Consider the following 13,730-nt stretch of genomic DNA (forward strand, 5'->3'; position numbering starts at 1 on the left):
CTTTACAATATAATCATAAAACTTCTTACTCTAAACCACTTTGGATGTATCTTTTCTCTTTTCTTTAGTTCCAAAAATCATCATTTAACAATAAATGCTTTTTTCTTGGGCTGTTTTTAAAGAAGAGCACAAGAAATGTTCTTTCTTTCCATGGGAGCACACAAAATATGGGTCTAATATTCATGCTTTCTCTAGAGACGCTGGAAAATCAGTAGGGTAACTTTTTAATGAAACTTAAGCTAGCCCCTGCTAATGATGACCTCCACAATATGACTGTTTTATTTCTTTCCCACCCCAAACTCTTACTGCCATAGTTGTGGTGTCTCATTTGTATATTCTTTGCCCAAACACTATCTCTGGTTTCAGACTCTTATGTGATTCTCACCAGAGAACTAATCTGATTTGCCACTGACAGTTTAGTGGCAGTTTTGAAGAATAGAGACACCCTTCCTTTTTTTGTTGTTTTGTTTTGTTTTTGTGCCACACATAGTAGTGCTTTAAGAAGTCATTAAAATTAATGTTTAAAATTCACTAATTTATGTTTTATTTAGTGTCTGTCGGGACGGAATTCTTCTTTGTCAAACTCCCATTGACTTAACTCTACGTAAGTGTTGAATCATGAGACACACTGAAATATATATAATTTGGTCAAGTAAGTAGACCAGGAGGCTCCTGATTAACACAAACGTTTCTTGTCCTGCAGAGAATTGTTCTGGAGGTGCTGAGTATGTGGACTGCAGGGACCCTAAAGCACAGAGAAGAGTGGATAGAACATGTAGCACTAGAAACATACCCACTTTTGACGTAAGTGACAAGAGCTCAGCTTTCCGAAACTTTCATTTATTTCAAGGCTAAAGAAAATATTAGGTCCTGTTATTTATTGTGTCTTATTTTGATTCGTGAAGGTGACTCTGAAGGTATATTTGGTATTTTAACATATTGCAAAGTATGCAAATAATGAGATGTACAGGAGTTATACAATTGCCTCATTGTGTATTTCATATTTATTTCTGTAGGAGAACTTGGCCTGCAAACGTGGGTGCTACTGTCCAGAAGGAATGGTTAGAAATTCTAAAGGGCAGTGTGTCTTCCCTGATGATTGCCCATGCTCATTTGGTGGACGAGAGTATGACCAAGGAAGTGTCACCTCAGTTGGCTGCAACAAATGGTATATGAGAAAAGATTCTTATCTATTTGTTTTCAATATTAAAAAGTGTGTGACCTACTTATTTTATGGTAAATAATAATAGTTTTCAGATATTTGAATAGACAATGTCAATGCAGTTAGAAAAATTGGGGCCGGAGAGATAGCATGGAGGTAAGGTGTTTGCCTTTCATGCAGGAGGTCATTGGTTCGAATCCCGGTGCCCCATATGGTCCCCTGTGCCTGCCAGGAGCAATTTCTGAGCCTGGAGCCAGGAATAACCCCTGAGCACTGCCGAGTGTGACCCAAAAACCAAAAAAAAAAAAAAAAGAAAAAAATGCTACTTTTAGAAACTTTATATAGCATAATATATGATAACCATCATGTAATTCATTGAATGAAGACAACTAAAAATTTAAATACTTTGAAATTGTGTCCTGTGTTTTTCTCACAAAAACGTGTGAATCTTCCAATAATCCTATTCATTCATTATATTACTTTACTTTTAGTACTTGTATAAAAGGATCTTGGAACTGCACACAAAATGAATGTCAAACCACTTGTCACATCTATGGTGAAGGTCATGTTAGAACTTTTGATGGAAAAAGTTACAGCTTTGATGGTCTCTGCCAGTATTCATTTCTTGAGGTAAGGACAAGAGTGTTATCCAAAATCAGAGCATTCCTATGAAATTTTTTTGCTAGCTGAAATGGTAGAATGCAAACAAGCACAAGCACATCGGTGGAGTGAAGTTGACACTGGTAAAGAAATTGGTATTGAAACAGTGTGCTCCTGAAATCCAGTCATGAATAAATTTGTGATTCACTGTGATTAAATTAAAAGGAGACTAAAATTCTAGTCCCAATTCCTAGTCCCCCATATAACTTACATTTTGTGCTTATTAGCACATGAAGTTTATAACACTCACAAAGAGTAAGTATGGGAATTGTGGGGCTGGACAAATAGCATGGAGGTAGGGTGTTTGTCTTGTATGCAGAAGGACAGTGGGAATCCCGCCATCCCATATGGTCCCCTAGCCTGCCAGGAGTGATTTCTGAGCGGAGAGCCAGGAGTAACCCCTGAGCGCTGCCGGTTGTGACCGAAAAACCAAAAAAAATAAAAATAAAAAAGGAATTGTCTGACAAAGAGCCAGTTTCCTGCTGTAGTTCCTGAGGACAAACTTTGCAAGGCCACTCTGGCTGTCTGGGTACTGCAGACAGTACTGTAAAGTAAGACATTTTTTATGTTTTATCATAAAAGCATAATTAACCATTGAATTCAGTTAACCATGGTTCAATCCCAGCACCACACGGTCCCTATTTATCACCAAGTGTAGCTCTTAAGGCATTAGGGTAATCCCTGCACGACAGGGCCTGAATATCACATCATTAGACCCTTGCATTAAACTGCGGCCTGATTGGATGAGAACTTCAGGAAACAGAAGGACATTTCTCAGGTCTCTTGAGCATTGTTTGGGATACTCCTCAATGCTCAGTATGAATTGTTTTAACACCAGTACTACCCGCAACAATGACAATTATATTGTACGAGTACATTCTCAGTTTCTTTGCTGAGCCAATTTAAACATTTTATTATTTTTAATAATAATAGTATGCAAAGGTTGATGTTATTCCTATGATAAAAATATTATGTTTTAAAATTCTGTATGAAAACTCAGATTTGCTTAATTTCAGATCTTGCTCATTACCTACAGATAACTTGCTTTCTGAGTTTCACATGGGTAAAATGTGGATTGTTTAGTATATATGTGTTATTTTATTTAATATAAAGTACCATATCTAAATTTATATGGGAGACTATATAGAACTAGACCAAGGATGCTTACCCATAAATGATCACTTGAACAATTGTCCTTTTGAAATGCTACAATATAGCGTTTGGTAATTTTTTGAATTTAAGGAGCCAGTTCAGAAATATTTGTCTGATATAATGTAATTTAGGTCCTTGTTCACGCTACTAATAGACATTCTAATTTACTTTGTCAAGGATTACTGTGGTCGTGAAAATGGCACATTCCGTATTTTAACAGAAAGTGTCCCCTGCTGTGAAGATGGCCTTACATGTTCAAGAAAAATCATAGTAGCTTTTCAGGTGAGGTACTATTTCTCTTTTTCAACTTTCAGATTGTGACTAATCAAATAAAATGGATTTATTACAAGTTTCTCTTTCTAATTCACAGGATCAGAATGTTGTCCTGCATGATGGTAAAGTAACAGCAGTCAAAACTACAGAAAGTAAGGATTGTAAACTCAGTGAAAATTCATACTCTGTACATACAGTTGGTCTGTACTTGATTGTGAAGTTCGTCAGTGGAGTGACCGTGATTTGGGATAAAAATACAAGAATTTCTGTTATATTGGACCCACAATGGAATGTATGTATATTTATTCAATATTTATATGATAGTAGAGAATTATAGGAGTAGAGATAGATAGTAGAATGATAGTAGAGAAAGAAATAAAGGCAGTAACCAGTAGGCATCCTAGTTTAATATTATTTGAGGTTTTTTTGCATGTTGTTTTAGATTTATATAATGTAATTTTTAAGACAATTGGTGAATGTATTATAGTGATAAGTATTCCTTGCCACAACTAATCTAAGAATCTAAGTATATGCATATATAATTTAAAGTTAATGAATATAACTTTTAAAACGTTCTCATGGCATTTTATCTCAGTTGGTACTTATCTGATAAGTAATACTATATATTTTTATATAGAACATCTTGGTTTAAATGAAGCATAATATCTTTCACAAATAATGGTTTCTTTACAAATCTGTAATTTAAAATAGATTCATGAGAGAATGAATTCATGATGATTATAGTCATGATATCTTTATTCAGTTGCTCATCCTCTGTACAGCCTTGCTATATTTCATTTTAATCTACATCCCTGCTGTCATCTATCGCTCTTTCTCACTGTTCCCAGAATAACGCCCCGTTAACTTCCCCCACAGGGCAAAGTGTGCGGTCTTTGTGGCAATAACAATGGTGATCTCAAGGATGATTTCACAACAAGATACTCGTCAGAAGCTTCTGGAGCCCTGGAATTTGGAAATAGTTGGAAAACTAGTCAAGAATGCTCGGACACAGTAGCTCAAACTTTCCCATGTGACTCAAACCCCTATTGTAAAGCCTGGGCTGTACGGAAATGTGAGATCATCCGGGACAGCACCTTCAGGGAGTGTCACAGCAAGGTAAGGTGGCCAGGACAAGACTCTCAGTACTGCAGGAGCACTGTGGAAGTGCTCACAAGGCCTGACGTGTGTGCCCCTGCAGGTGGATCCCAGCTCTTACTATGATGCGTGCATCGAGGAAGCATGTGCCTGTGACATGGAGGGCAAATACCAGGGTTTCTGCACAGCAGTGGCCATGTATGCAGAGGCATGCAGCGCTGTCGGCGTCTGTGTCACTTGGAGAAAACCAGATCTCTGTCGTAAGTCAAGTCTCTGCATTGCCGTTTGAAAGAAAAATATGTGAAATTATCTTGCTGGACAATCTTCATAATTTTTAACACGTATAATCTTGTAGCTAGAAAGGTTTAAAAACATGCTAACATCACACAACACAGCGAATTAAATTTAGTTTCCAATTCTTTCATATTCACGAGAGGGGAAACTTGGTACTGATATGAAATACAGCTTATGATAATCATACCAACCATGAACTAATAGCCCATCTGGATATAATCATAAACCCTTTGGAATATCTGTTAGATACTAGTTTTTGTTTAAATTCCTCCATATGAACTAGAAAACTTTCATAGTGTGATGTTCAAGATAAATCAGAAACTGAATATCAATTGAATCTAATTCTGTAGTGGATGGGATGATTTCAATAGAAATTGATCAATTATTTTTCTTCTAAAAGAAGATGTTATGAGAAAGCAAATATGACCAAGAGGAATGTCAAATTAAAAGTTGCATTTTATTCCTTTGTAAAGAACATTATAGACTACACTGAAACATCTACATAGTTCTCTCATTTAAGATCTATTTAGATTTTGGGGCCGGGAAGGTGGCGCTACAGGTTAGGTGTCTGCCTTGCAAGCGGATGGATCGCAGTTTGATCCCCCGGTGTCCCATATGGTCCCCCCCAAGCCAGGGGTGATTTCTGAGCTCATAGCCAGGAGTAATCCCTGAGCGTCAAATGGGTGTGGCCCAAAAACAAAAAAAAATCTATTTAGATTTTATTATCTATTATTATTTTATTCACCCTAATATTTGGAGATTAGTTTTTTTAATTTTAAGTTGAACATAAGAAAAAGCTAATGAATATAACATTTTAAACATTCTCATTTATCTCAGTTGGCACTTATCTGATAGATAATACCATATATTTTAATATAAGACATCTTGGTTTATATGAAGCATCATGAATAATCAATAATTAAATTAATTTGATGATCAATTAATTATTCATAATACTCATTAATATAGACTATAACCTAAAAAATATCATTGGGAAAATAAATGTTTACCTTTCAATCCAAACCAGCTTTACTGTGAACAGAGTTTAATTAGCTACCTCCCCTTTTTCTGAGCTATTTTAACTTACACATCAATTTAAACAATGGGTAAAATATAATAATTTTGGGCCCGGAGAGATAGCACAGCGGCATTTGCCTTGCAAGCAGCCGATCCAGGACCAAAGGTGGTTGGTTCGAATCCCGGTGTCCCATATGGTCCCCCGTGCCTGCCAGGAGCTATTTCTGAGCAGACAGCCAGGAGTAACTCCTGAGCACCGCCGGGTGTGGCCCAAAAACCAAAAAAAAAACCATATATTTTATATATAATAATTTTTAGGTCTCTTTATTGTTAATATCATACAAGTGTATTTTAATTTTATATGCTTTGAGAAATACAAGGTGAAAATTGACATGCAATTAATGGAAGTAATTTGATGTGGTTCAACCATAGCGGTCTACTGTGATTACTACAATGCTCCTGGAGAATGCAGCTGGCATTATGAACCTTGTGGCACTGTGACAGCAAAAACATGCAAAGATAGAGTCATTGGGCAGAAATTCTCAGCTCATTTAGAAGGTAAGACATTTTAATAAAGTTGATTAAGTAGAACAAATTATGTTGATAATTTAAAATAAGAAAATGTTAGTTTTTACCAGCAGTGTCCCAGATTTTTGTAATTTAATGTAGTTTTTCTTTCTATAATATTAGAAACATTTTATTTGTACATATGGTATATTTTAATAGGCAATAAAATAAAATACAGTGCTGAGATTCCATGATCAGCCTTTAACTACACAATATCAGAATGTGAAAAACTATAATCTCACTTGAATAGGATTATCATACAAAAATATACTCTCTTCATTTATATGTCTCAGAAAAAAAGAAGCAGAAAGAAAAAAAGCAAAATATTTTCAAATGTCACATTTGTGCTAAATTTCTAGTTATTTTCGATTCATTTTAATATGATTACTATGCCTTCATTTACATTTTCAAAAATAGAATGAACATTAACATTTCACGATACTTACTACAAAATCTTTTTTTAATGTTCAACATCATGCCCATCATTAAAGAAGCCAATCACTTAAAAATACTTTAGGAAACACTTTAGAAAAAAAATCCGATAGAAGCTGTATGGACTACCTAGGAGTTGTGTGGTTTAATGGAAAAGAGCATGCCTTGTATATTTGAGACACTGTGTTTGACTTCTGGCACAATGAAAATGAATAATACAAACATCAACTAGCAAAAAGTTAAATATTTGTGTGTTTTCAGATTGGCCGTTCATTATAACAAAATATAAATTTTGTTCAATTAATTTTCATTAAGAATGTAATGTTTGGGCCGGAGCGGTGGTGCTAGAGTTAAGGAGTCAGCCTTGCAAACACTAGCCTAGGATGAACCTCGGTTCCATACCCTAGGGTCCCATATGGAACCCTCCCCCCAAGTCAGGAGCGATTTCTGAGAACATAGCCAGTAGTAACCCCTGAGCGTCAACAGGTGTGGCTCAAAAACAAAAACAATAACAACAAAAAGAATGTAATGTTTTGTTATTCTTTGCTTCAGTTAGTTTAAATAACTTCACCACTATGGGGTAAGTTGTAGCCCAAGAGATGATGTGTTTCGTTTTATTTATTTATTTATTTATTTATTTTTCATATAGGTTGCTATGCTAAGTGTCCAGATGATGCTCCTTATTTGGATGAAAACACCATGAAATGTGTCCGCCAATCAGAATGCAGCTGTTTCTACAATGATGTTATACCAGCTGGAGGAGTGATCCAAGATAATTGTGGAAGAACATGGTATGTTCTCTCCTGCTTTTTCAATTAAGCAATTCTTGAAGTTTTATTTGGAAAAAAAGATAAGTGAACGGGGCTGGAGGCAGAGATAGTACAGATGTAAAAAGGTCAACCCTGGTTTGATTTTAGGCATTGTATCTGGTTCCACAAGCACCTCCAAGAGTAATCCCTGAGCACAAAGTCAGGAGTAATCCCTGAGCAGTGTTCCATGGCCACACTCCAAATAAAGAAATGGGGTGAAAGGAATGGTGCAAAGGCCTGGAGTTTATGTTTTGCATGCTGGAGGATTCTTTTTAATCCCTGACACTACCAGAATGTGGCCCCTAAACAGAAACCAAGTCTAAAAGAAGGAGGAAATATGCGTACAACATTTACCTTTGTTGTTTCTCAACAAGGTCAACTTTATGTTGACTTTTATATCAGTTATATTATCTTATAATTTTAGTAAACACAAACCATAAGTGGCTATTCAGTCTCAAACTTAATAATGCAGAAGAAAGGACAAAAATACTACAATGCAGTTTTAGGTAAACGTAGCATTGCTTCATTATAGCTTGCTTTCATGTTTGTAGGTTTCAAAAAGTAACTTGGATTCCAAAAAGGTGTGATTGCCCGAGTGCAATTAGTTTCTCCTAATGTCAGTCTTAAAACATGTGAAAACTGACTTTACAGTGGGCTACAAGAGCATGTATTTAGGTTCCAAAAATTTCTCCATGGAACATGGATAAGGGTCTGAGTACATGAAAAAAAATGGGTGGTTTGCTTTTATGGTCTGTTCCTGGGAAAATAATTATTTCCTTTTACTTCTTATTTGATTCTATTTTAATTTTCAGTTAGACAATTTGACGTTTTATATCCAAGAGCTGCATGCCACTAAGAGCTTACATTTAAACTAATTTCTTTTTAAAAAATTAACTTTCAGCTACTGCATCGCAGGAGAGCTGGAGTGTAGTGGTAAGTGTTTGTAATCCTTAACTTAAAGGTAAGTAACTTTAATTGGTTTAGGCAGAATGACAGCTGGAATTTGGCATCAGAGATCTTGGATAGCAGAGGAGTAGCTTAGTCGAGGTACCACTGTCTGTAGGATAGGCTCAATCCAGGGTATTTGTTCCATTGAGTCTCTTGCTACCAGTGCCTCCCACCCTTTCCAACAGCTGATAGTTGCAGGATTCTTTACTTGCAGCTCAGTTGCATCTGTGTCCTGGTTCAGTCAGGAGTGAGGTAGTAAGCCAGAAGAGAGTAGTAAAGGGATGCAGATGCGAATTAATGCAGAAAATTGTAATAGAAGAAAGATTCACAAGCAATACACACCTTCAAAATAAGTATCAGACAGTTGGGGCCAGAGCGAGAGCACAGCAGCAGGGTGTTTGCCTTGCACTCAGACAACCCAGGACGAACCTCTGTTCAATTCCTAGCACCCCATATGGTCCCCGGAGCCTGTCAGGAGCGATTTCTGGGCACAGAGCCAGGAGCAATCCCTGAGCGTCACAGGGTGTGATTCAAAACCACCTCTCACCTCAAAAAAAAACCCTAAGATAATTCCCAAAGAACTCATGAGCTGATTATTTTGTTTTTTAATTGTATAAATAAAACTAAAAAGAGACCATTATAAGGAAACAAGGAGATATAGAATTATTTTCAAGCTTATTATTTCTGTCATTAATGAAATTTATTTTTATTTCAGAAACAGGAACAAATTCAACATTTATAGGTAAAATTATCTTTGTATTTTGAGTTGTATTTCTTATTACTTTTTATGGAGAATCCTTCATTTCTTCTTTTTTCTTTGTTGTTTTCTTACAAGTATTTCCTTTTTAATGAGTGTGCTATTAGCGAAATTTTAAGTTAAAATGAAGCTACTAGAAAAATATCAAAATATGCTTAAATGAAGTTATAAATACAAATGAATGTGATGTTCATTAAATATCATAATCCAAAATATTTGTAAATGATTGGGACAAGTGGAGTGAAGTAGAAGTAAATGTGGTTGGTAGAATTAATTAATTAATGATGGAAATAAGTGTGGTATATATCAAGGTAGGGAGATAAGACAGCAAAGATAAGGTTCTTGCCTTGCTTGGGTTCCTTCTCCAGTACCTTATAGGGTCCCCGGAGTCCACCAGGAGTGAATCCTGGACGCAGAATCAGAATGAATTCCTGAGCACTCCTCAGTGTGCTCTGAAACAAACAAACAAACAAACAAACAAACAATAAAAAAGGTCCTATGTATTACTGGGAGTGATTTGGAAACAGAAGTCAAAGTGAATTTATTTATTTATGTTTAGGCTACACCTGGGTGAAGCTCAGGGCACACTGCTGGCTCTTTGCTCACGATTCACTCCTGGAAGGGCTCAGGAGACCATAATGAGTGCCAGGGGCTGAACCCAGATAGGTCACATGGAGGCAAACATCCACCTGCTGTACTATCATTTCAACCCTGAATTCATTTTTTTAAAACTCATTACTTTGTCTAAGCATTTCCAGTGAGTTCATTCATGAGAATATGGCAAATGTTGTTTAACTTTAGTTTGGGACATTTAATCCATTGTAAGTACAGGCATATTGAAAGTTGCCAAGGCATTTAGGCAGATGTTTCTATTTTATGTAATACAGGCAGGATTTTGTTTCTTATTGATTGTTATTTGGAGATGGTTGTGTGTTATCTACAAAATGCTGTTTAGGGCCTGGAGAGATAGCACAGCGGTGTTTGCCTTGCAAGCAGCCGATCCAGGACCAAAGGTGGTTGGTTCGAATCCCGGTGTCCCATATGGTCCCCTGTACCTGCCAGGAGCTATCTCTGAGCAGACAGCCAGGAGTGACCCCTGAGCACTGCCGGGTGTGGCCCAAAAACAAAAACAAAAACAAAAAAAATGCTGTTTAAATTTTATTTTTATCAGTCAACTACTCCAATATAAAGTATTGTCAGGGCTCTTGAATTATACTTCTTTATCCTTAAATAGACCTTTTTATTTATCTTCTAAGGTCTTACTAAATTCTATTAATAGCTATTTTCTTCATGACATACAATATGGAGTGAAATGAAAATATAAGCACATAATTTTAAAAATAAATTCTTTAATTTTATTGCATTTCAGTTAGACAGTATTCAACACCCTTCACCAGTGCACATTTCCACCATTGTCCCCAGTTCCCTTCCTGCCCTCCCCCTCCTTGCCTGCCTCTGTGGCAGAATTTTACTTCTCTCTATCTCTCTTTTTCTCCTTTAGATTCTGTGGTTTCAGGTATCATACATATCACTTTACCTCCTTTCAGCACCCAGTTCTTGTCCAAAGTAATAATTTCCAACAGTCTGTCATAGTGATCCTTTTTCTGTCCTAAATGAATTTCCCTGCTCGTTGTGTCAAGTTTTCTATCATGGACGGATCCTCCTGGTCCTCATCACTATTTATTTATTTACTTACTTATTTTTGTTTTTTGGGTCATACTTGATGGTGTTCAGGAGTTACTTCTTGTGTTTTTCTATTTTTACTTTTATTTATTTTTTATAATATCTTTATTTAAACACCATGGTTACAAACATGTTTGTAATTGGGTTTCAGTCATAAAAAGTACACCCCCTTCACCAGTGAAACCTTCCAGCCATCAAAGCCCCCCATTTTTCCCTTTCCCCACCCCTGCCTGTCTTTGAGACAGGCATTCTATTTCTCTCATCACTACCACTGTCATGATAGTTGTTGGTGTAGTTATTTCTCTAATTGTACTCACCAATCTTTGTGGTAAACTTCCTATTGTGGGCTGGCCCTTCCAAGCCTTATCTCTATTGTCTCTGAGTATTATTATGTCTTTTATTTTTCTTAAATCTCACAGATGAGTGAGACTATTCTGTGTCTATCTCTCTCCCTCTGACTCATTTAACTTATCACATTAGTTTCCATGTCCATCCATGTACAGAAAAATTTCATGTCTTGATTTTTCCTGACAGCTGCATAATATTCTATACTGTATATGTACCAAAATTTCTTTTTATGTTTGTTTTTGTTTTGGATCACACCCAGTGACACTCAGGGGTTACTCCTGGCTGTGCGCTCAGAAATCACTCCTGGCTTGGAGGACTGTCTATATGGGATGCTAGGGATCGAAATGAGGTCCCTCCTGGATCAGGCACATGCAAGGCAAACACCCTACCACTGGGCTATAGCTCCGGCCCTATGTACCACAATTTCTTTAGCCACTCATCTGTATGTTGTCAGGCATGTGGGTTGTTTCCAGATTCTGGCTATAGTATATAAAACTGCAATGAACATAGGCATGAGGGCGGCATTTTTGTATTGTGTTTTTTGTGTTCCTAAGATGTATCCCTAGGAATGGTATTACTGGGTCATAAGGGAGCTCAGTTTCCACTTTTTTGAAGAATCTCCATATTGTTTTCCATAAAGGCTGGACTAGACAGCATTCCCACCAGCAGCGAATGAGAGTTCCTTTCTCTCCAAATCCCCACCAGCACTGATTATTCTTGTTCTTTGTGATATGTGCCAGTCTCTGTGGTGTGAGATGGTTACCTCACTGTCGTTTTCATTTGCATCTCACTGATGTAGTGATGTGGAGCATGTATTCATGTGCGTTTTGTTCATTTGTATTTCTTCTTTGAGGAAGTGTCCGTTAATTTCTTCTCCACATTTTTGATAGCGTTAGATGTTTTCTCTTGTTAAGTTCTGTCAGTACCTTGTATATCTTATCTGATGGATATTGGATGAGTAGTCTCTCCCATTTCTTCCATTTCTCCTGGCTCTGCATTCAGAAATTACTCTTGGTAGGTTCAGGGGACCATATGGGATGCTGGAGATTGAACCTGGGTTGGCTGTGTGTAAGTCAAATGTCCTGCCTACTGTGTGCCAGTCCAACCATTGTTTTTGGATATTATTATCTATCATTTTATATCCCAAAAATCAATATAATCATTCTATTTTTTATTTCTCTCTCTGACTCATTTCACTAAGCATAATACTTGCCATCTCTATCCATGTATAAGCAAATTTCATTACATCATTTTTCCTAACAACTGTGAAGATGTGTAGAATTTCATTGTGAAGATGTACCATAGTTCCTTTTTTTTTTTTTTTTTTTTTTGGTTTTTGGGTCACACCTGGCAGTGCTCAGGGGTTATTCCTGGCTCCAGGCTCAGAAATTGCTCCTGGCAGGCACAGGGGACCATATGGGGCACCGGGATTCGAACCGATGACCTCCTGCATGAAAGGCAAACGCCTTACCTCCATGCTATCTCTCCGGCCCCAGTTCCTTTTTTTTTTTAACCACTCATTTGTTCTCAGGCACTTGGGTTATGGACATCTTCAAAAAAAAAAACAAACTAGAAATTGGTTCCCATTTGACCAGCAATATTGCTCCTAGGAATATATCATAGGGGACCAAAAACACAATGCAGAAAAGCCATCTGCATGCCTATGTTCATGTAGCAGTGTTCACAATAGTAAGAACACAGTTTAAAACATTTACATATGCAAATGATTTATGAACTAATATTTTAGGATATATTTCCCAGAAAATTATTTAAATTGTATATTTTGATTAACTGGTTCTTTCCTGAACAGAATCTACTACAACTGTCACCTCCAAACAAAGCACCACAACAGGTAAAACACACCTATTAGTTTTTACTTCCAAATTTGAATAATGTTATCTTGCGTTTAAGTTATTTAGCAATTCTCGGGTTTGTTATTCTCTATTTATTTCTAAAATGCTAAGTCATAGTTCTATATCAGTCATAATATTATAGAAAATTTTTTCCAGTATGAAGTTTCATGTGCTAAAAGGGAACATTATGTATTACTAATTTCAATAAAGTGGACACTATAAAAAATTTTAGTTCTTTAAAAATAATTTACATTTGTATGGTGAGGATGGAATTTCTCTTTTAGTGGTGAACTTAATGTATATACATATTGTTTTCAATCATGCATCCCTGTCACCAATACAATATAATGCAATGTTTACTCTAAAACAAATTGAATTTGTGATGACAACTTTTCCCCAAAAGAAATTGTTTATAAATAACTTTATTATTAACCTAAAGAATTTTAATCATAGGCTGAAGAGATAATATGGTAAGTAATTCACTTGCCTAGCACACAGTCAAGAAAGTTTGAACCCTCACACCACATAAGGCTCTCAAAACCGCACCAAAATTAATGCCTGAACACAGATGCTAAGAATAAGCCCTGAGCACTGACATGTATGGTCCCAAACAAAAATAGACATTAACTTTAATTTCACTATTTCAAATGAAAGCAGTGATCAGAAATGCAACTATATGA

The 13,730-nt window shown here is 36.3% G+C and overlaps 1 protein-coding gene across 1 annotated transcript in view; it reads left to right on the plus strand.

The window, feature by feature from the left end:
• Positions 1-13,730, plus strand: part of MUC6 (mucin 6, oligomeric mucus/gel-forming) — a 33,289-nt gene that overhangs the window by 18,576 nt on the left and 983 nt on the right. Inside the window, exons 15-25 of the mRNA XM_049782874.1 lie at positions 552-604; positions 704-804; positions 1,017-1,168; positions 1,654-1,792; positions 3,152-3,256; positions 3,345-3,539; positions 4,124-4,363; positions 4,446-4,602; positions 6,086-6,211; positions 7,302-7,443; positions 8,363-8,394. Of these exons, the coding sequence (XP_049638831.1) occupies positions 552-604; positions 704-804; positions 1,017-1,168; positions 1,654-1,792; positions 3,152-3,256; positions 3,345-3,539; positions 4,124-4,363; positions 4,446-4,602; positions 6,086-6,211; positions 7,302-7,443; positions 8,363-8,394 (1,442 nt within the window). The remainder of the gene's footprint in view (positions 1-551; positions 605-703; positions 805-1,016; positions 1,169-1,653; positions 1,793-3,151; positions 3,257-3,344; positions 3,540-4,123; positions 4,364-4,445; positions 4,603-6,085; positions 6,212-7,301; positions 7,444-8,362; positions 8,395-13,730) is intronic.

This window comes from Suncus etruscus, chromosome 11, assembly GCF_024139225.1.
Source record: "Suncus etruscus isolate mSunEtr1 chromosome 11, mSunEtr1.pri.cur, whole genome shotgun sequence".
In the NCBI taxonomy this organism is placed as follows: domain Eukaryota; kingdom Metazoa; phylum Chordata; class Mammalia; order Eulipotyphla; family Soricidae; genus Suncus; species Suncus etruscus.